Source organism: Belonocnema kinseyi, chromosome 3 (genome assembly GCF_010883055.1).
Source record: "Belonocnema kinseyi isolate 2016_QV_RU_SX_M_011 chromosome 3, B_treatae_v1, whole genome shotgun sequence".
NCBI classification, from domain to species: domain Eukaryota; kingdom Metazoa; phylum Arthropoda; class Insecta; order Hymenoptera; family Cynipidae; genus Belonocnema; species Belonocnema kinseyi.
Window position 1 is genome coordinate 1,436,094 of NC_046659.1, and position 21,186 is coordinate 1,457,279.

Consider the following 21,186-nt stretch of genomic DNA (forward strand, 5'->3'; position numbering starts at 1 on the left):
TTATCCTTTTTTTTAGGAAAACCATTTTAAAAACTATTTTTTTCATTGACTTTAACTCGAAAAAGCAACAAAAACAACATTATAGATATCAAGAGTAGTTTCCAACAAGTGGACAAGCAGTGAAAAGTTTCTTTTGGTAGTCATAAACACTCCCCTAACGTTTCAAAGGAATTTGTTTTTGAGATTTAAATTATCAATATAAACAGTTTAAAGCAAGCTGATTTAGACCTGTATAGAGATGATTCCAGTAACATATTTTTTAACTTCCCTTATTCACTTTGAAGTTTCAAAAAATCTAAAAAGTCAACTTTTTTGCTATTTTCCTAGAGTCAAGGTAAATTTATCGACCATTAGATTATATAATGTGTGATATCCCTTAATAGAAATGTATTTGAAATATATTACAACAATAATATATAAGGACTGTTGACATTAAAATTATTTTTATTGACTTTAAATTAGAAGAAAATATTTAAAAGTGTTATATTGTTCTTTATTTTTCAATAAAAATAATTTTTTTAATATAAATTTTCAGAATTAATAGTTTGTAGCAAGTGGGTTTGTACCTACACGGCAAAAAATTATTTTAATTTATCGCTAATTTTAATTTAATTGAACTAATTTCCACTAAGGTTTAGAAATGTAGAATATGTTTTATAAATGTTTAAACTAGAGTTGGCCGGATTCATGCAAAGTTAATGAAAATTCAGCATTCTCAGCCACTAACAATTTATTAATACAATTTTGAGCCCGGCAGACTAAGACCTCCTTAATCATACTCAACTTTCACTCCATCACGAAAGACACAAAAGTTTTTAACTTTCTCGCATACTGTCTTTTCTTGATTACTTTGTATCATACACTTATTCGTTAAACCGATAAACTAACAGTGCAAAATTTCTTGAACTAAAAATTGCAAAGCTTTTCGTGAACATACCGGCCGCCTCAAGTGTAATAACAGCTCGACAAAAAATTAAGTTTAATTTTTATCTAATAGCAAAATAAATGCCACCAGCCGTGTAAGCTAGTGTAATGAGTAATAAACTAATTTTCTATAGGTCTTAGCCGCCCTCCACGATCCATTAGTACATAAGTGGTGCGAATAAATTAACAAAGAGAAGAATTGCTTATTTTACAAGATTTCATTAAATATATCTTAACATTAAACTTTATATTTTGCTTTCCTCTTTAGATTTTACATGTCAGAGGCAGATTTGAGTAATCGGTCGATCATATTCAGAACTGGCAGTTTTTATTCGAACTGTTCGTACTAAATCGTTCTTTCCCTTGTAACATTTAGTAATTCTACCCAATCACCATCGACATGGCGGTAGCGAATCATGTTTTATAAGAACAATATCACCGATCATGAGATTGAGAGTTTCATTGAACCATTTGTAGCGTTTCAGCAAGTATTGTATGTAATCAATACCCCATCTTCTCCAGTAAATTTCAGAAATTTTTGTACTAATCGTCAACGTGTTAATCGGTTCTCTGCAGTAGATTTTACGGATTCTACGGGAATACTGATCAAAGGAGCCCCAATTAAAAAACGTCCAGGTGTGAGATAAGCGAAGTCTTCTGGATCATTGCAAAATGAAGCGATAGGGCGGGAATTGAGGCACATTTCAATTTGCGTTAGGAGAGTAGAAAACTCTTCTTAAGTTAGAGTCTGAGCGCCAACAATTCGCTGTAGATGGTGGTGCCTTCGGTAGCGAATTCGTTATGCAAATTACTATCGAGCTTGATTTTCCAAATTAAATTTCTTAATTCTTTATCAGCCCTACGAAATGTCGTGCCATTGTCACTATAGAAGTGATCAGGTCTTCCTTGCCTAGAAGAGAATCGCTGGAAGGCGGCAAGAAAGACAGAAGACATGCAGTCAGACACGAGCTCTAAATGTACGGCGCACGTGCAGCAACAAACAAAAAATGCTATGTAAGTTTTATAACTTTTGTTATCACGTCCAGGAGCAAACCGTACATTAAACGGGCCTGCACGATCTACCCCTGTATGCGTTAAGGGGTGATTACAAGTTACTTTAAGATCAAGTTCACAGGTGATGCTGTGGTAAAAGTATGGGATGCTTCTCGTCAAAGCTGATAGGATCATGCAAAATATTCCAGCGTTCCGGATTTCAAGTGTACTGAGGGAAGGAGTCAAACATTGACGTTTAGACTTTGGGTATTTAGAGTGTTTGATAACAAAGGCACAGTCCGCTGGATTATTCTTGGTAGAGATATATCGCCATTTGGCACGAGGGACTATCTCGTCAATCAGCGAAACTCTATTAGCTAAAAAAACTGGCCAATTTGAAGCTAACTGAAACTCTATAGTCCTTTCATGCTTTCCAGAAGGACTATCTTCTAATAACTCTGAATCTTTACACGCCCATTTTCGCAAGTGGAAACCACCAGCTTCCATCAATTGAGATACTTACTGTTGCTTCTCCTTGGCTTGTAATTTAGTATCCGCACCAAGCAAAATATCATCGACGTAGATATTCCTTTCCAGGATACTTTTAGCTAAAGGAAACTTACTGCCTTCATCATTAACTAATTGCTTAATTACTATATTAGCCGAGTAAGGAGTACAGGCAGTGCAATGAGTGAGACTCAAGAGTTGATAGACCACCATGTTATTATCAGGTGAGCACCATAACATTCTTTGATAATTTCAAACACAAACATCTACAAAAATTTGCCTAAACATTTTTTCTATGTAACCCATGTAAACAAAACGAGGAAATCCCCAATTCAATATAATAGAGACTAAATCATTTAGAATCTTTGAACCAATATGCAAGTGTGAATTTCAGGAAGTATTGTTAGAAGTCAAACTTGATGCATTAAACACAACTCTTAGTTTAGTAGTAGAACTACTTTCTCTCAAACCCGGGTGGTATGGTAAATACACAATCTGAATGGAATTATCTAGCTCTTCTTCTCTAACAAGTTCCATTTGTCCTAGTTTCTCATATTCAGATAAAAAAGCCCAATATTCTTGGAACAATTTTGAATTTTTAGTCAATCGTCGTAGAATTCTATTCAATACGATGTTTGGTCTAATGAAGAAGGCACCGATTTTTTTTGGGGGCTCATTATTAAATGGTAATCGTATTAAGTACCGTCCATCTTTTATGCGTTGGTGCGTCATGAAGAAATATTCCTCGCAAAACTTTTTTTCGTCAGTCAGGGGGTTTCTATTAGGGTGTTTTTCCGATTTCGAAAACGTAGTCAAGTCTTCATGCAAGATTTCAGCAGTTGTACTCTGATGTATTGTAAGTGGAATGCTTGTCTTTATTTTATTTTCTATAACTGGACCTAACAACATCCAACCAAAAATGATAGATTGAGCTGTAAGAGTGTTTAGCACACCCTGCTGTAGGCTAGGCAATAAGAACGAGTCATACTTATCAGCACCTAAAAATAAATCTATTTGTTGGGAACTATAGGGCTTAGGATCAGCTAAATTCAATTCAGGAAAATCAGTTACATTTTCCCGATCAGGTCTTTCAGGTTACGTATAAGAGGTGAGATGCAGCAAATCTAAGGCTTAAATAAGGACTTTAAAACAGTTTTGCTCGGCAGGAAGCAAATTTAACCGAGCTAATTTTCTAGATGAGCCAATATTAATTCCACTAACCCCATAAACTATTGCTTTAACCTTCTGGGAACTAGGATTCAAGATTTTCATCACTATTTTTGAAATAAAGCAACATTCCGAGCCTTGATCCAATAAAACCCTAAATTTATAAGCTCTTCCGTTATCAGCTTTCAAGGTAATTACTGCTGTTGCTATTAATGTTAAACGCGATATATTTGGGTGATTATTTAAAAAAGGGAATAAGAGATCATTTTTTGAGTTGTTATTAAGTGAGGCATGATTTGCTCTCGCAACTTGAGCTACATTACCAGTATCGTTATCTGGTGAAGTAGAAGAACCCGGGACTGGCAATTGGGAATGTAGAGACGTAGTGTCAGCTGATGGCAATGTGATAGATTCCAAATTATTGACATGCAACAAGGTGTTATGTTTCCTACCGCATTTACTACATTTCAGTTTGCTTTTACAGTTAAAAGAGATATAACCAGGCTTAAAGAAATTATAACAAACGTGATGGCAAGTGACAACTTCCTTACGTTCTTCAACTGACAATGTTTTAAATTGCAAAACATTTAAACAATGTATGCTTTCCTTACACAAGAGGTGGGATATGTATTATGATTCCGAAATCCTGATTGTTTAGTATTTTTATTTTTGTCTTGTGAGCTCATTTTAGCATTATTCTTCGAAACTTGTATCGCTGCTAAAACGCGAATACGTTTTTCTAAAAACGTATCGAATTATTTATAAGTGGGATAATCCGATTCGGAACCAACTTGCATCTCCCACTCCTTTAAAGATTAAGTATCGAGTTTTTTTAGTAGCTAAACACACTAATTAATCACTCCAATTATCAATTGGGCGGTGAAAATTGTTGAGAGCCGCCAGAGGCTCATCAGTAGTATCGCGGAATCCTTTGAGATCTTCTAGAACATTATTAGATACATTCAAGAGACTTGCAAATTCCTGTAAATAAGCTGTAATAAGTGCTCTCTTATTATTATACCTAACCTTTAGCGACTCCCATGTGGAAACAAAATTAGCTTCCGTAATTATTACATGTTTCAAAAGTTATTCTGCTTTGCCCTTTAAAGAAGACTTTAAATAATTTAATATAGTTACATTTGAAATCATATTTGATTTGGTGTTTCCAAATATTTACATCAATCCTTATAATGTCCGGAAAATACAGGTAAAGTAATTTGAGAAATTTTTACCGGCAAAAAATCACGTCGAACAAACTGCGATTGATTCAAACTATCATTCGAGCGAACTGCTGGAGTGATCAATCCTAATTGATTTATTATAAAATCGCGAGCACTTAAATACGCATCTTCAATTTGTGAGAATTTATATGTACTAAAATAATCGAGACTTTCGCATTCTGTCGTGGTCGTTGAAGCTTCAATTTTTAAATGTAAATTTTCACATTTCTCCCAGCTTTGATCCAAGAGTTCAATTCTCGATTTTACTATAGCTATGGTAATGTTGGACTTTTCCAGCTTTTTAAAATTAGTTTCAGTCCTCGGGATTGATTGACAGACTTCTGTTAATTCCAAGAGTAAGGACTTTATTTTTCTTGCAATTTTTAACAAAAATTATACTGCAAGAATATTGTTAGTAATAATTTTAGGAGAGAGAGCGTGATCTTGAAGATGGAGAAATAATTTAGCCTGGTAGCAATTATACTTTGCTCGATGACCTTAAGTGTATACATATAAGGTATGACCTATAAGTGTATCCGGCTCAAAGGACACTTTTAGAAATGTAGAATGTTTTGTTATAAATGTTTAAATTAGAGTTTGCTGGATTTATGCAAATTAAATTAAAATTCAACATTCTCAGTCACTATAAATTTATTAATACAATTTTGAGTCCGGAAAACTAAGTCTTCCTTAATCATACTCAACTTTCACTCCATCATGAAAGACACTAAAGTTTTGAACAATTTCTTTAGATCCTCCTTCAAAACTTTCAGGAGGGACTAGGCTGACTAGAGAACGATACGTCGCTGTTCACGTATTCTCGCATACTGACTTTTCTTAATTGCTTTAAATCATACACTTATTTGTTAAACCGATAAACTCACAGTTATACGATCTAAGATTATAAGTTATACAATCTAAGATATATACTAGATGAGTCAAAACTTTATATGCATATAATTTTGATCTCAAACCCACAAATTCGGCCATTATTTTTCCGTTGCATTCATCTTTCATTAATTCCAAAACTTTTTTATTTTTTAGAGGAATTCCGTAAACATTGTCTGTTGGATAATCTGATGTGTCGAATTTATGAATGTCTCGTTTAATATATTCGTAAAAGTTGGCAACAGTGAAATGATAGATTAGACTATCTGTATCTGTATATAGCAATTTTGCAGAATTTGCAAAATTTAGCAGAATATAGTTGTAATGAAAATCATACGTGATAATTTTTGAGATATCAAGGACTGTGAAACCAATGTAGATAGGTTTATCGAAAAAGATCTTTGTTTTGTTAACTTCAACAATAACCATATTTTCATCAAATATGGTACAGCTATGAAAGTTTGGTTTAGCAATTAGAGCTTTTGCTCCATTTCTCCTCTCCCATTTTGTCACAAGCTGGACATCTGTGTGCTTTCTAACGTTTTCCATTGTCTTTCCAAAAACAGAATTGTTCATAAATTTATAGAAATTTTTCTCAAATTCATTAGTTGCTCTTTTTCTGTGTTTAGTGTTTAAATCAATATATTCTTTTAGCCACGCTTTTTGCTTGAATTTTAGCGCTCGATGAATTTTAATTAGTTTCATGCCAAATTTTAAGTACATTTTTGGGTTTCGGTAATGTAGTACATAGTTTTTCTTTGGTAGCAAATTGGCTACTCATTTTGGAATCTGACATTTTGAACCAGGAGGCACAAAGTGTTCAGGACATAATACTGATTGTTAGTATCCAAATAAAAAATGTATGATTCCGAATCGCATGGATTAAAATCTTCCCCCATAAATCCATTGTTTGTTTTCGCAAAACGGTTAGAGCATTGTGAAACGCCACCTCTGATTGCTTTCTGAATTAAGAGTAGCATTTCTACATCAGTCAGTAAGTGTAGATCGATTCCAGTGTACTTTAGCATTGCATCAAAAGAAAGTCCCGGTGCTGTGTAATAATTTAATGGATCTAATTTATATGTTGCAACACAAGCTTTTGGAAAATTTTCCAAAATGTCAGCCAAAAGTAAAACATCGGTTTTCAGGTACAAGTCGGAATACTATTCTAAAATTTTTCAAATTAAACGTTTCCCACACTTTACAAGCGTGTTGATAATCCTCGTCAGAAATGTGACAATCGTTTAATTTGGAATAAAATGCCTCTTTTGGAGGTAAACTGTCTTCCTCTAATTTCTTCCAACTATCAATGTAGTCGTATGGGAAGACACCTTTTCTTGTTAACAAATTGAATTCACTGTCATTTTTACCTAATTTTCTAGTTATTGTTTTTTCGCTGTCATTGAGACATGTCCCTCGAAACTTTGTGATAATTCTTTAATGAAAAAGTGTGAGTCGTAGCCAGATAAATTATGAAAAAGTACTGGAATGATATGAGAGTCTTTGTAATTAATGTTGCAGCTTCCATGTGCTGGTCCACGGTACTTACCTGCAAAGTAACAATGGTCGCGATGCTTAACATCATCTTTCTTAAAATCTTTTTCAAAAATGTGACACAATTTTGTATTTTGAAATTCTTGTTTTTGCTTCAAAGTTAATTTTTCCATTCTTACTGGATTTTTCAAAAGAGAATTTACTTTTAACGCTAAATCTTTTAATTCTTTTATAAACCATTCAATGCAATCCTTTTCACGGTATACTTTATGTTCTGAGACCGAATCGTTAAAACTGCGTTTTGTATAATACGCAACACTAGTAGGGATATGCTTTTGATACGCCGCTTTATGTGTTTGTGAATTTGTAGCTGGTTCCAGAAAACATTCAATGTCTGCATGTACTGCAAATGGTACATTTTCTTTGTATCTGTAATTTTTAAACTTGAATATGTTCCTACCATCCTTCTCTGTTGGAAGCATTACTCTACAATTATTCAGATTTTCACAATTAGCTCTATGGTTAATCAGAGAGTTTTCAAATTTAAAGTGACACAAGCACCTATCATAGAACCATGTGCGACGATTTTCTTTCGAAAATTGTGATTTTATGACTCGAGAGAGGTTTTTAATCCATGCGAAGTGATACACTGGATTACTTTCAGGGTTATTGTTATCATAATCAAAATCAGTATTTTTCAATCATTAGCAGGTGAATTGTAGGACATTTTGATATTTCATTGTTTATATTGTTTATATTGTTTATCTCATCCTTTTTCCTATTTTCCTCATGTTCTATACCTAAACATTTATACGCAATTGATTCATTTTTTCAAATTTTTTGATATCTTGAAAAGTGATGGGAAAGTTGATTCCATCACGTTTCAAGAGCGTATCGAAATGTGGATAGGAAAAGACGCGATTGATGTTCTTGTCAGCAGGGCAAAGAGCGGCCATTACCGACCAGAGAAAACAGTACTCGTCACTGTTCCTATCATTTACAACTGCTTTTTTATCATTTATAAATTTAGGTAATCGCACAAAAGTTGATGAGCCTACTGCAAAAGGTGCGTATTTATTTATATTATTATTTAAATTTATAATCTCTTTTAATCTCTAGCCCGATTTTTTTTGCTGGAATTCCTCTATTTTAGATAAAAGTTGCTCTCTAACCTTACTTTCAAACGATTCATTTATTTCGGTTGCTTCTCAAATAAGTTCATTTTTAGTATCAAAAAATTTTATTGATTCGATTTCCCTACCCTCTTCTATAGCACTAAATTTTGCTGCAACAATAACATTCGTTTTTAAGCCCCCCACAAAAGTTCTCAAAGCATTTTTTAGTCTATGTGTAATCTTTGTTTTTGCATCCATAAAAAAATCATCTAAATCTTTATGTGTTAGATTTATAACCAAAACTGTTCTGACTCGACTTTTAAAAGCAGACTCCAGATCCTGCCATCTGATTCTGTCTCCTTTCCTATCCAAACCTTCATTCACGCCAGTTCCACTCTTCTGAAGTTTCTTGAATGTGCGGTTTTTGCATGTCAGTAGACCAATTGTTGACTGCAATTTATTTTTTCCCCCAGAGAGAGATGCTCCTTTCCTCGCCTCAGAATTTTGTTTAATCTCCGAATATCCTGTGTGCACTGATGTGTCCAGTAGGCGATTTCGGAAGTTGTTGCATTTTCATGCAGCACTTCATAGGCTTCTTGATAAATTTGAATAAGTTTTCTGCAGTCCAGTGAGTCTATTTTGATTAATCGCTCAATGGCTAGCAGAAAACTGGAAACAAATTTTTCGCTATGAAGTGACTGTCATACTCCAGAAATTTCACAAATAATATTTTCAACGAATTGCATTGAGTTTAAATTTAAAAGAAAAATGTAATTTAATTTGATTTTAAATTTAAATAGTTTAGTATTTTTGATATAGTTTAAATTTAAAAAACCATAGAGGGTGCACTAACCAATTTTTAAGAGACACCAGGTTTCCTATCTTCACTGCACAGGTGGAATATGTTGACGTTCGTAATAATTTTTTAAAAGAATGTTCGCAAAAGTTTTTTTTGTGATGAATTGTATAAAACACGAAAGCAGTGCAAAATCTCTGTATTAATTTTCACTTTACTTCAATTTTGTAGGCGTGTGTGTATTCAACAAATCCTTGATGACAACTGACGGAAATGTATGCAATGTGCCCTTTTATAGATGCACATTTGCTATCCTTGTCTAGTAACATATCTCCCTCTTTGTCTAATTGTTCTAGAACCTTCTACATTATAATCCACACATCTTCTAATTCACACGTCTTCTCACATAATCCGAATTTTGATTATATGGCAATTAAAATGTGTCTCTCACTTCACCTTCAATGATCTGGCGATATTTTTTCTCTAATTAATAACCTGGAAATTCTCTTGTGCATTAATTAATTAGTCGGTGTAGAAATATTTCAGAAATAAATAAACTATAACTAATAAAACTAACACAGTGAAGGTTAATTTTCAATAAACAACTTATGAGAATGGGTGTGTTTCGAATAATTCTTTGTTTAAAAGGTTCTACCATCGTGCGCGTATTTACTCAATAATTACTACTTTTATTTGTACTATCATGAACATTAAAATTTAGTTTTACCATAGCTACGGATTGCTACGGTATTTTACTGAATGGATCTTATTTTCCTTTAGGTAGGGCGTTTAGATGGGCTTTCACACAAACAGCGAAATGGATCTCGAGCTTGGTGGTATAAGATATAAGGATGTTATTCCATATTATGTTATGTCACACTCACTTCGGCGGAAGTTACCAATCACTAAAGTTATTAATAATGATCGATGAATTTCCATGAGTTATCAGAAATTTCTAAAATTTCAAAATTGATCAAAATTAGAAGCAGAAGTGTACCACAAAGGAGCAAAGGGCTTATAATGTCGCCCTGAAAGATACTTCTCGGGAAGGTCACGCTGTTTGTTGTTACACGATAATTTTCAGACATGGTAGCCAATTTAGTATGTCAAAGGGAATTCAATTCCTCTATGCATTTTAAAATGTGTGGCTTAACCTTTAAGTTATCCAAAAGACAAATGACAAATCCGTGAGAGCTTACTGGTAGACAATTCGAGCTATCGACAAGCAGCTCTAGTGGACGTATTTTTTCAACAATCCTGTAATTTAGGATAACTGTACAGATCTTATACAGCGTGTTCAGACAAGTTATTGTCCTATAGTTTCCTGGGTGGAATAAATCGCTCTGTTTCGGTAGAAGCACAGTGCGGCCTAACCCCAGTCACTGCAGAATCCTGATACGACAAAGGTTCTTAATCCAGATGATATTCTCAGTTTTGGCAATCAATTTGCGTGATGGCATCTTGTAAACCTCTTTTAAAAAAAGTTTCTACGTTGTCAGACTTGGGTGGATTTTCAACAGAAATAGGGAGATCAATAATTAGGCGGTATGGGCCAGGAAGTTTGATCAGATCTATAATGTGGTTTAGTGGTAACATTGTTTGACCATTGTTTTTACGAGAAACAATGAAAAATAATTCGAAAAATCTTTTAGAGCTCCGAATTCCAGGTTAAGGCTGTATAATCTGGGAGGTGGCCCGGTATCCCTAAGTCACCGCTTATGACACCTCTCCCAGGTGTCATTAAGCTTTCGGTAAATAGCCCACGATAGCTTCTCAATGATTGTAGCCATATTCAGCAGAAGCCCTTGGAACAGGGGCCCTCTATCTGCAACCTGAAGATGCCTCATTTGGCTTAGTCCTAGGTTCTCCTGTTGGATTTGAAAGGAGCCAATAAGAAAGAAATGCACTCTGTCACAATGGCTCAAGTCCGTGAGATGGGTGATCACAGAGAAAGAAAAAAAAAGTCAGACAAGCAAAACTCACAAATTTCTTGAGAACACATAGTGAAATAAGTTTGCGAGCTTTTTACATCCATCTAGTAAGTACATTGGCATGTTTTTGACACGTAGGTGTGGCTTTCAGCTTACGAAGTGGTAATAGTTTCGCACCTCCGAGAGCACCAATCACAAGGAAGCAACTTAGACGCAATATTTTTGGTACATTAGCTGAAATTTCCTTCTAAAATCTTGATACCTTTTGTCTTTTTTCTGCACCTTAGCACTGATGTTTTAGTCTACTAAATTCGAGAATAGGATTACAAATATAGGTCATTTCTCGAAGTCCTGAAAAAAATGTGAGGCCTCGACTGTGTAATGTAGACTGCTGTCCGAAAATCATAGTACAAAAATATTTGGTACTTCTCGTCTTGGAGAATTGACCTTATCTTCTTTGAAGCGTTCGGCAGGGCAGGGTTGCGGTCAACACCGTAAGAGAAATAAAGAAAATAGTTAAGCACTCTTAGGGCTGCATTTTCTCTAGAGATATATTGTTCCCGCGAGGGAGGAGCATCCAGATAGTATGTGTTCTTGGTACTCAGCGTGTGCATAACACATTATGTACCTTTCGCTGGGAACTTCTTGTCACAAAATGCAGTCAGGGTATACTAAGTTAAAAATGACAGCGTCCTTTCATACGAAAATAAAACCCTTTCTAACTGAAATAACTCCTGATGATCTGAAGAAAAAACAGGTTTGCTTCTTCTATCGAGATTGATATTCTGCATTTTTGTGAAAGTTCTCGTTAAACTTATTTGTCGAGTAACTGTTGTTGCAATTCTTCACCCCTTTTTTTAACCTGGGGTTTTGGAAGTGAGAAATCTATATGAAACAATGCACTCTACTCTTTTCTAATGTTAAGATTCAGACCAAGCGTTATGGCCGCCTACTCCGCGGCTTTGTAAAGGAATGCTTCTACGTCAATCATCTCGTTATACATTAGTATATTGAAGAGAGTAGCTCTAATATTTGCAACGATGTAAGCTGTACTCAGAACAGAGTGCTGCTTTTGAAGCACGCTCAGGTATGTGTAGGTCTCTGTATTTTGAAGGTGTCTGATAAGACTTATAGCCATAAGCTCAGGGGCCTCGGGACCGCTAGTAATATTTCCTCGCTTTAAAATAATCTTAGTACAATTGGCTAATATAAGTTGATTCTCTGCAAGGCGATGATGTTTAGTGTCACTCTTCCAAGGCATCTGTGAATTAGCTGCTTCTCGCAGCTTCTACTAAACCTATTTTTGAGCCACGTTATTAAAACAGGTTATTGGCCTGTAATTTTCTAAGCTAAATAATTTTTTTGCAGCGAAGACTTCTTTGCAGATATAAAGTATACGAGTTCTTACTATTTAGAACGACAAAGGCTTATAAGAACCTCACAAGTAAAGGTTTCTTCCATTAGCTCAGTTATTAAATTCCTTGCATCAGGTGTTTCTGCATTTTTTTTGAAAACTATACTTTTAAACTGCCTTTAGAATTACATGTAGAATTTCATTAAAATATTACATGACTTTAGACGTAAATATTTTCTTCACCGAAAATAGCTAAGCTATTTAAATTAGTAACAAACTTTTGAGAATACTGGTGCGATTTTATTTGAGCAAACTTACTTTTGAATGATGATTAGGATTTATGGGTATCATTTTACATCATTTTTGCCGAACAAATTTAGTTGGGATTAAAATATCCGGAGACGCAAATCTATTTCTTCAAAGTACTGATACATAATATTTGTATATTTCTTATAATTTCAAGCCACGGAATTTTGCATGAAATATTCATTTTCATAAGCACGCGCTGAATTACAGCAAGCCTAAGATATAGCAGCAAAATCAGATGAGGACGTTTATTCCATACAGACTGTTGCCCCTATGAATTCTGATTAATTGAATACACGTGTTTTAAGAAATGCTATTGATTTTGTTCTTGAACTTAAATGAGTGAACATCATAAATCTGAATATACTTTCATAAAATATGTTTATGCGGTTTGACTTACTTTGGTGCTATATCAGAGCCTTGCTGCATTAGCGAGCCTATGGTGAACCAGAGAGAGTTTAGAAGAGTAAACTCGTTTTTTATGGCTTCAGTTTGTCCATTGCATGGACGAGGATTCTCCCACTCGTAAGGGCTGAACCTGCAGACATGTGAATTGAAAGGTGATCAGTTAAAATATGAGGACTGTCTGCCGCGTGGAATAGTCTGAGCAAGATTTTCAATCTCGCAATTGCGTTAAGATTACTAATAACTTGAAAAATAAATTCTGGACTTATAGAGTGTGTTAAGATAAATGATTGGCCTGCTATTCTTCGGGTCTGCTAAGTTTCCTATTTTCGGCAGGTCTACTGTGCACCCTTCCATCGACCGCTCCAGAATTGGCTCTTGCGACTTAAAATATGAGGTGAAAATACGAGCCAGATACTCCTCCGGTTTGGGCGGGTGGTCGACAGTCACTGTAGGGTCTTATTACAGTCGAGATTGATCAGAGAGAAACTGTTGGTTTTCTCTGGCCCACCTTTCTCTCCGCTCAAGACTTCTCTTAGTGTCAGATAGTATCCGTATTCTCTCCACAATATGCTTCCTGATTATCAGCAGCTTTGAATTGTTAAGTGTGTGATTATAGATCCGGAGTTCGCATACAAATTTTTGAACATTGGCGGTAAAATTCCTGCCAGATGTTACGTAGTTAATCACGCACTTAATGCGCGACGCACACTGTCTTGCCCAGCTTGTCTTTATGGCAAGTTGATGCATTCGTCTTTTGGTTTTATGATCAATCGTTGGTTTTGTTTTAGGGTTCGCATCGGCCAAAGGTCTTGATGCATTACACATACAACAATTGATAGTCCAGAGGTCGGATTCTTCTGCAAAATGCCTACGAAGCATATATATATATTTATACATATATAATTAAAAATTTGTCATAAGGACAACCGCAGGATTTCGCCGGGAGCGGGTGCTCATCTGAAAAATTGCACCCGCTTCCAGCGAAATCGCGGTAAAATTTCAGCCATAACCACATCTCACAACCATGAGATAGGTGGTTACAGTCTGTAAAGGAATCAATACGACGACATAGAAAAAGCCTCGTGCACACTAAGAACACGGAGCGACCCAAGGACAACCGCCTTCTGCATTTTTCCCGCAAGCGTTCCAGCATATTGTTGACACGCAGGGATGCTTTTTAGGCTATTAGCATGTAAAAGCTTGGCACCTCCAAGAGCGCTGATAATAAGGACGATCAGTTTAACAGAATATTCCGGGTACAATCGTTGCAACTCCCTTATAAAGTCTCGATACCTCTCTTTCTTTTCATTCTCCTTGGCTATGATGTTTTTGTCAGCTGGTGCCAAAAATTCGATAACGAACATGGTTCGCTTCTCGAAGTCAAGAAGAACCATGTCAGACCTCGAGTGAGCAACAGAAACAATTGTCAAGAATATAAAGTTCCAGTATATGCGGCTTCGGAGGGTATCCTTTATAGATGTCACATCCTGAATGCGGCTCTGTGGCACGCCCAGGTATGTATAAGTCTCTCCAGCGCAAAGGTGTCGTTTGGTGCTTCTATCAACGAGCTCAGGATCTTCAGGGATGCCATTAAGTTTTCCTTGCTTCAAATAAACCTTGGCGCATTTGTCTAACCCAAATTCCATTCCAATTTCCTTAGTATATCGTTCGATATTCCCCAGAGCTAGATGCAGTTGCTCTCTGTTTTTAGCATAGATCTTAAGACCGTCCATGTAAAATACATGAGTGACCTTGTAATTTCGATCTGCAGGTTTGTCGTACAAGCACCCGTCGGAATGGCGCCGTGCTAGAGATAGTGGCAATAATGTATGGCAAAAGAGGAGTGGGCTCATGGTGTCGCCCTGAAAGACACCTCTCTGAAACGTGACCTTGTTAGTTGTCGCACGATTTTTGCCAGATTAGATAGTGAAACTGGTTTTCCAAAGCGGCATCAATCTCTCTATGCACCCAACTATTTGCGGATGAACCTTTAAGATTTCCAAAAGACAGATGATAAGTCTATGGGATGTAGAATCGAAAGCTATCCGATAATCAATCCAAGCCATCGATAGGACACGCTGGTAGAATGCTGCATCTTTGCAGACACATCTATCGATGAGCAGGTTCTACCGACATCCGGCTACGCCTTTCTTTGAGCCTCGTTGTTCATATATTTCTTGCCATACAGGTTAAATTGCCCGAATAATTCTGTCATTTAGGATAGCTGTGAATATCTTATGAAGTGCGTTACGGCTAGTTATTGGCCTGTAGTTCTTCGGGTCAGCTATGTTGCCTATTTTCGGCAGGAGTATTGTGCGCCCTTCCACCAACCACTCTGGAATCGGCTCTTCCGACTTCAAATATGAGGTGAAAATACGGGCTAAATGCTGATGGGTTGAAGAAAACTTCTTTCACCAGAAGGTTTTGATACAATCTGGTCCCGGTGCGGAATAGTTCTTCATCCCTCTTAATACTTTTTTCACTTCCTCGGTAGTGATGGTTGGGCATTCTTTAACAGGTGTTTTGAGGGCAACACATAACTCCTTGAAGATATTTATATTTTCTGAGTCTTCGTCGAGTCTATATTGAACTTCGTAGACTTCTTTCTAAAATACTTCGACCTCCTCTAGTTTGGGTGGGTGTTCGACAGTAACTGGAGGGTCTTGGAAGAGTCGAGATGGGTCAGAGAGAAACTGTTGATTTCCTCTGACCCACCTCTCCCTACGCTCTAGACTTCTCTTGGCGTCAGATAGTATCCGTATTCTCTCAACAATATGCTGCCTGATGGTCAGCAGCTTTGACTTGTTAAGTGTGTGATAACGGGTCCGGAGTTCGCGCGCGAACTTTCGAACCTTGGCGGTAAAATTCCTGCCAGATGTGATGTAGTCAATCACACACTGAATGCGGGACGCGTACTGTCTTGTCCAGCCTATCTTTATGGCAAGTTGTTGCATTCGTCTTTTGATCTTATGATCAGCCGTTGGTTTTGTTTTACGGTTCGCATCCGGGTCGTAAGGCATCGCTCTTCATATATTGTATGCCTGCCCGCGGTAGGTCTTAGTGTCGCCTCTCTTTCTCTGTTGCCGGCTTGTTCTAGCTATGGTAGAGTAGGCGTTCCGCTTACATGGACTCTTTTACGGAGTAGTGCAGCATGCTTTCGCCCACGTTGCTGCGAAAGGCGCGATAGCTCCGGGTGTTTCTCGCAGCACAGAGCATGCATCCGTGCCATGTAACCCCGTTCAGGGGCCACACTCGCATCGTAGCACTGGGATAAATCTGATTTTATTGAATTGCTTAAAGATTGGTATTAGAAATCATTCTGAAAACAAAAGTGACCGATCAACTCACGAATCAATGGATACTAACGATCCTAATGCGACTGAAGATTCTTCTTGGGAAGCATCAGATGATGAAAGTCCTAAATTTTTTGACCAAGACGGATTAGACGATTTTATACGTGACCTTGATCTTCCAAAAGATAAAGCTGAGCTTTGCGCTTCAAGACTCATAGAGAGGAAACTATTGTTACCTGGCACTAGATTAGCTGTTTACAGAAATAGAGAAGAAAAGTTTATCAAGTACTTTTCAATGGACAGTGGGACTGTGTATTGTAATGATATCGAAGGACTTATTAATTTATATAAAATAAACTTATATGCGCTAGAGGATTGGCGTCTTCTCATAGATTCGTCTACAGAAAGTCTGAAAGCAGTACTATTACATAATGGAAATAATTACGCTGCAATTCCAGTAGGTCACTCAACTAGTGGCGTAGCTAGGGGGAGGCGAAGGGGCCCGCTTCCCCGGGCGCAAACACTTGGGGCGGCAAAACCATCTTTAAATTAAATGCAGATTTGAGAAGTATGGGCGGCAAATTATTTTAGGCCCCGGGTGGAAAATTTTGTGGCTATGCCACTGCACTCAACTACACTGAAAGAATCTTATGATACTTTCCAATTACTCCTGATAAAAATAAAATACAATGTCTATAATTGGCTTATTTGTAGTGTGTTCAAAATGATACTTAAATCTTATAATACGTTTACAAGCAGGAAACATTAAATACCCTTGTTTTCTTTGCCTTTGGGACATTCGTGCAAGGTATGAACTTTGGATAACGGAGAACGAACGCTTTTATCAAGACTTTCACCAAAAAGAGCAACATTATCAAGGTCGATGCAATGTAAGAATGATGGCCGACTATTGCTGGTCTTTGCAAAGAAATTACGATGGCTCTACTAGTCATAAACGAAAGTCTCTTCAACGATCGTTTGACATGAAGCGCGAAAGTTTCCATAAGAAGACAAGCAATTAGTTTCACCTTCATTGGACATACAATCGTAAGTCTTGCCTTAACTGGTTAGGCAATCGTAAGTCTTGCCTTGACTGGCTGGAGTATTCAAAGTCTTGCCTTGACTGACTGGGCGATTCAAAGTCTTGCCTTGAATGGCTGGGCGATACAAAGTCTTGCCTTTATTGGCTGGGAAATTTAAAGTTTTTCCTTGATTGGCTGGGCAATCTAAAGTCTTGTCTTAATTGACTGGTAAATATTAAGTATTTCCTTGCGTAGCTGGGCAATCTGAACTCTTGCCTTAACTGAATGGGCAATCGTAAGTCTTACCTTGACTGGCTGGACGATTCAAAGTCTTGCCTTGATTGACTGGGCGATTCAAAAGTCTTGCCTTGACTGGCTGGGTGATACAAAGTCTTGCCTTTATTGGCTGGGCAATTCAAAGTCTTTCCTTGATTACCTGGGAATTCTAAAGTCTTTTACTTGATTGGCTGGGCACTCTAAAGTCTTGCTTTAATTGGCTGGAAAATATTAGGTACTTCCTTGCGTAGCTGGACAATTTCAAGTCTTGTCTTAACTGAATGGGGAATCTTGCCTTGTCTGGCTGGACGATTCAAAGCCTTGTCTTGACTCTCTGGATGATAAAAAGTCTTGCCTTTATTAGCTGGGAAATCAAAAGGCTTGCCATAATTGGTTGAGCAATTTAAAGTCTTGCCTTAATTGGATGGAAAATATTAAGTACTTTATTGCTTATCTGGACAATCTCAAGTCTAGCCTTAAGTGGCTGGAAAATATTGAATTCTATGAATTCTCTAAATATTTTTAATTCTAGGTGTTCAGAATATATGCCAATTAAGAATGAAATTCAAAACCGATAAGCAATATGAATGTGTCTGTTCTTATTTGCTTGAACCAGTGTGTATGTAAGCTCTTCGGCTTGTCTCTTAATCAAAGTCAGTGTGCGAGAAATTGTGAACCGCGACGGATCGTTCGCTAATTCTTATTGTGTAATTTGATGATCTCAAATTACTCATAAAACTAGTGCTTACTGATTAAGTGCAATTAAGTGCAATGTGAGAAGAAACAAAAAGGTCTTAGTCTGCTGAACTTAACTTCAATCAATAAATTAATAGTTGTTTTTGAAATTATGAGTTTTCATTGACTTTTTACTGCATCCGGTGAGCTCTATCTCTTCAAATAAATAATATAAAACATTCTACAAGTTTTATACATGGTCCTTCGAGCCGGATAGTCGTAAAAAAATTTTATGAACAATATAAAAAAGTGAATTATAAATTGACAAAAGACCGTTTTTGTAAATTAAAATGGCGATCCCAATTGCCGTATCGCAAAGTATCACGTTCGACTAAGGAAGTTCGCGGTTCACTTTACATTTCTTTTTATTTATTAAAATTAAAACAACTAAGTCTTGTATAAAAATCAAATCGAGTCGTTGTGGTTGGACGTTTGCATTTGATTTTCGATCAACGAAAACTCAAATATCCTGTGACAATTAAATGTGGAAAGCACGTACTTGCAAATATTGTCAATGTGTGGACTTTGCGTCATCGAACAAAGTCTAATTACTACCGGGTGAAATTCCTTCACTATAATGAAGATAATGCTGCCCCTCAGCATGTTTTCGAGTGCTCACTTCCTCTCATAGGGTCTTCGCAGGATCGATCGGCCGGACTATTTCTTCCATCCAAGTGAAGAAATTATGAGTTCACCAGCTTAAAGCTGTCATTCTCTTACTTACGTAAGGTGTTATGTGTTATGGTAATCCTGTTTATATTGTAGCTTCCTACATTGGTAAGATAATTTTAAATTATTTGAAATTTTAAAGTTATTCTATAGGTGAACTATTTTTATGATTTGGCCACAATTTCTACGAAGATTTATGGACACTAGTATTTGAATTTAAAGTTATGAATTTTTCTCGCACATTTGATTTATTTCTAAAATAGAGATTTCACCATGTATGAATTATACTATGGCTCGTAACATTAATATTAGTCGTTTTTCTTGCATTATACTTCTTTAAATAATTGAAAAAATGGAGCCTTTACTCTCAGAGTTAACAGAAGTCTGTTAAGCGATATTGCGAACTGAAACAAAATTTAAAAAACTAGACAAGTCTAACATAACATTAGCCATAATTAAATCGAGAATTGAAATCCTATTTAAAGATGGAAAAAATGCGAAAATTTACATGTACAAATTAAAGGAACAACGCCATGGCGGAACGCGAAAGTAAGGATTATTTCACTAAACATAAATTTTTGCAAATTGGAGATGCCTATTTAAATGCTGATTAGTTTTTAATCAATCAATTATATTTGGTCACTCCAACGCCTAATACGTCTGATAGTATGAATCAATCACAGCTTGTTCGATATGATACTTCACCGATAAAATTCCGCAAATTATATTGCCTGTATTTTCTGGGGATTATAAGTATTGGGAACATTTTCGAGACATGTTTGATGGATTAATTATTCAAAATAATTCCTTGTCAAATGTAACAAGATTGCACTATTTGAAATGCTCTTTGAAAGGTGAAGCTGAAACACTGTTAAAACACGTCATAATTACTGAGGCTAATTTTATTTCTACATGGGAGTCGCTAAAGGCTAGGTATGATAATAAGAGAGCTCTTATTACAGCTCATTTACATGAATTTATTAGTCTCCCGAATGTGTCTAATTATGTTCTAGAGGATCTTAAAAAATTACGCGACACTACAAATGAGTCTCTGGTGGCTCTCAAAAATTTACACCGTCCAATTGATTCTTGGAGTGATTTGTTGGTATTTTTAACGACTATGAAATTGGATATGCAATCTTTAAAGGAATGGAAGATGCAAATTGGTTCCGATTCTGATTATCCTACTTACAAGGAACTCCATTCATTTTTAGAAAAACGTATTTGCGTTGTAGAAGTTATACAAGCTTCGAAGGCTAATGCTAAACCGAGCTCACAAGAAAAGAATAAAAATGCTAAACAATCAGGACTTCGGAGTCATAATGCATCTTTCAATTACGAATGCCTCCTATGTAACAAATCATCCACTGTATAAATGTGGTGAATTTAAAGCAATGTCAGTTGAAAGTCATAAAAAAGTAGTTACTCGTCACCACGGTTGTTATAACTGTTTTAAACCAGGTCATAGGCCCTTTAATTGCACAAGCAAACTAAAGTGTAGTAAATGTGATAGGAAAGATAACACCTTGTTACACGTAAATAACTTAGAATCTACCACAACGCCCGGAATGTTGTTTTATCTTACAGAGGATGATGAAAGTTTTGAATCTTAGTTTCCAAAAGGTTAAAGCTGTATTTTATGTCGTTGATCGAGTCAATATTGACTCTTCAAGAAAATTAGCTGGAATAAATTTACTTCCCACTGAAAAACACTGTCCTAAAGTCCTGATTTAAGCCTTATTATTGCTTCATTTTACCTCTTACACGTCGCCTGAAAGACCTAATCGAAAAAGTGATACTAATTTGCCTGAATTGAGGTTAGCTGATCCTAACCCCTTTAGTTCCCAACAAATAGATTTGATTTTGGGCGCGGATAAGCATGCTTCGTGTTTACTACCTGGCCTACAACAGGGTGTTTTGGGCACTCTCACAGCTCAATCTACCGTCTTTGGCTGGATCTTGTCGGGTCCCGGTATGGCAAATAAAATAGAGACAAGCATCCCACTTACGGTACATCAGAGTATAGTTTCTGAAGTCTTGCATGAAGACTTAACTAAGTTTTGGGAAATAGAAGAACTTCCAAATAGA

The 21,186-nt window shown here is 36.3% G+C and overlaps 1 protein-coding gene across 2 annotated transcripts in view; it reads right to left on the bottom strand.

Moving 5' to 3' along the window:
• Window positions 1–21,186, bottom strand: part of LOC117169694 (glutamate receptor ionotropic, kainate 2) — a 659,604-nt gene that overhangs the window by 100,242 nt on the left and 538,176 nt on the right. For both annotated transcript variants that reach the window (XM_033356181.1, XM_033356180.1), the window contains one exon: window positions 13,096–13,233. In XM_033356181.1, the coding sequence (XP_033212072.1) occupies window positions 13,096–13,233 (138 nt within the window). The remainder of the gene's footprint in view (window positions 1–13,095; window positions 13,234–21,186) is intronic.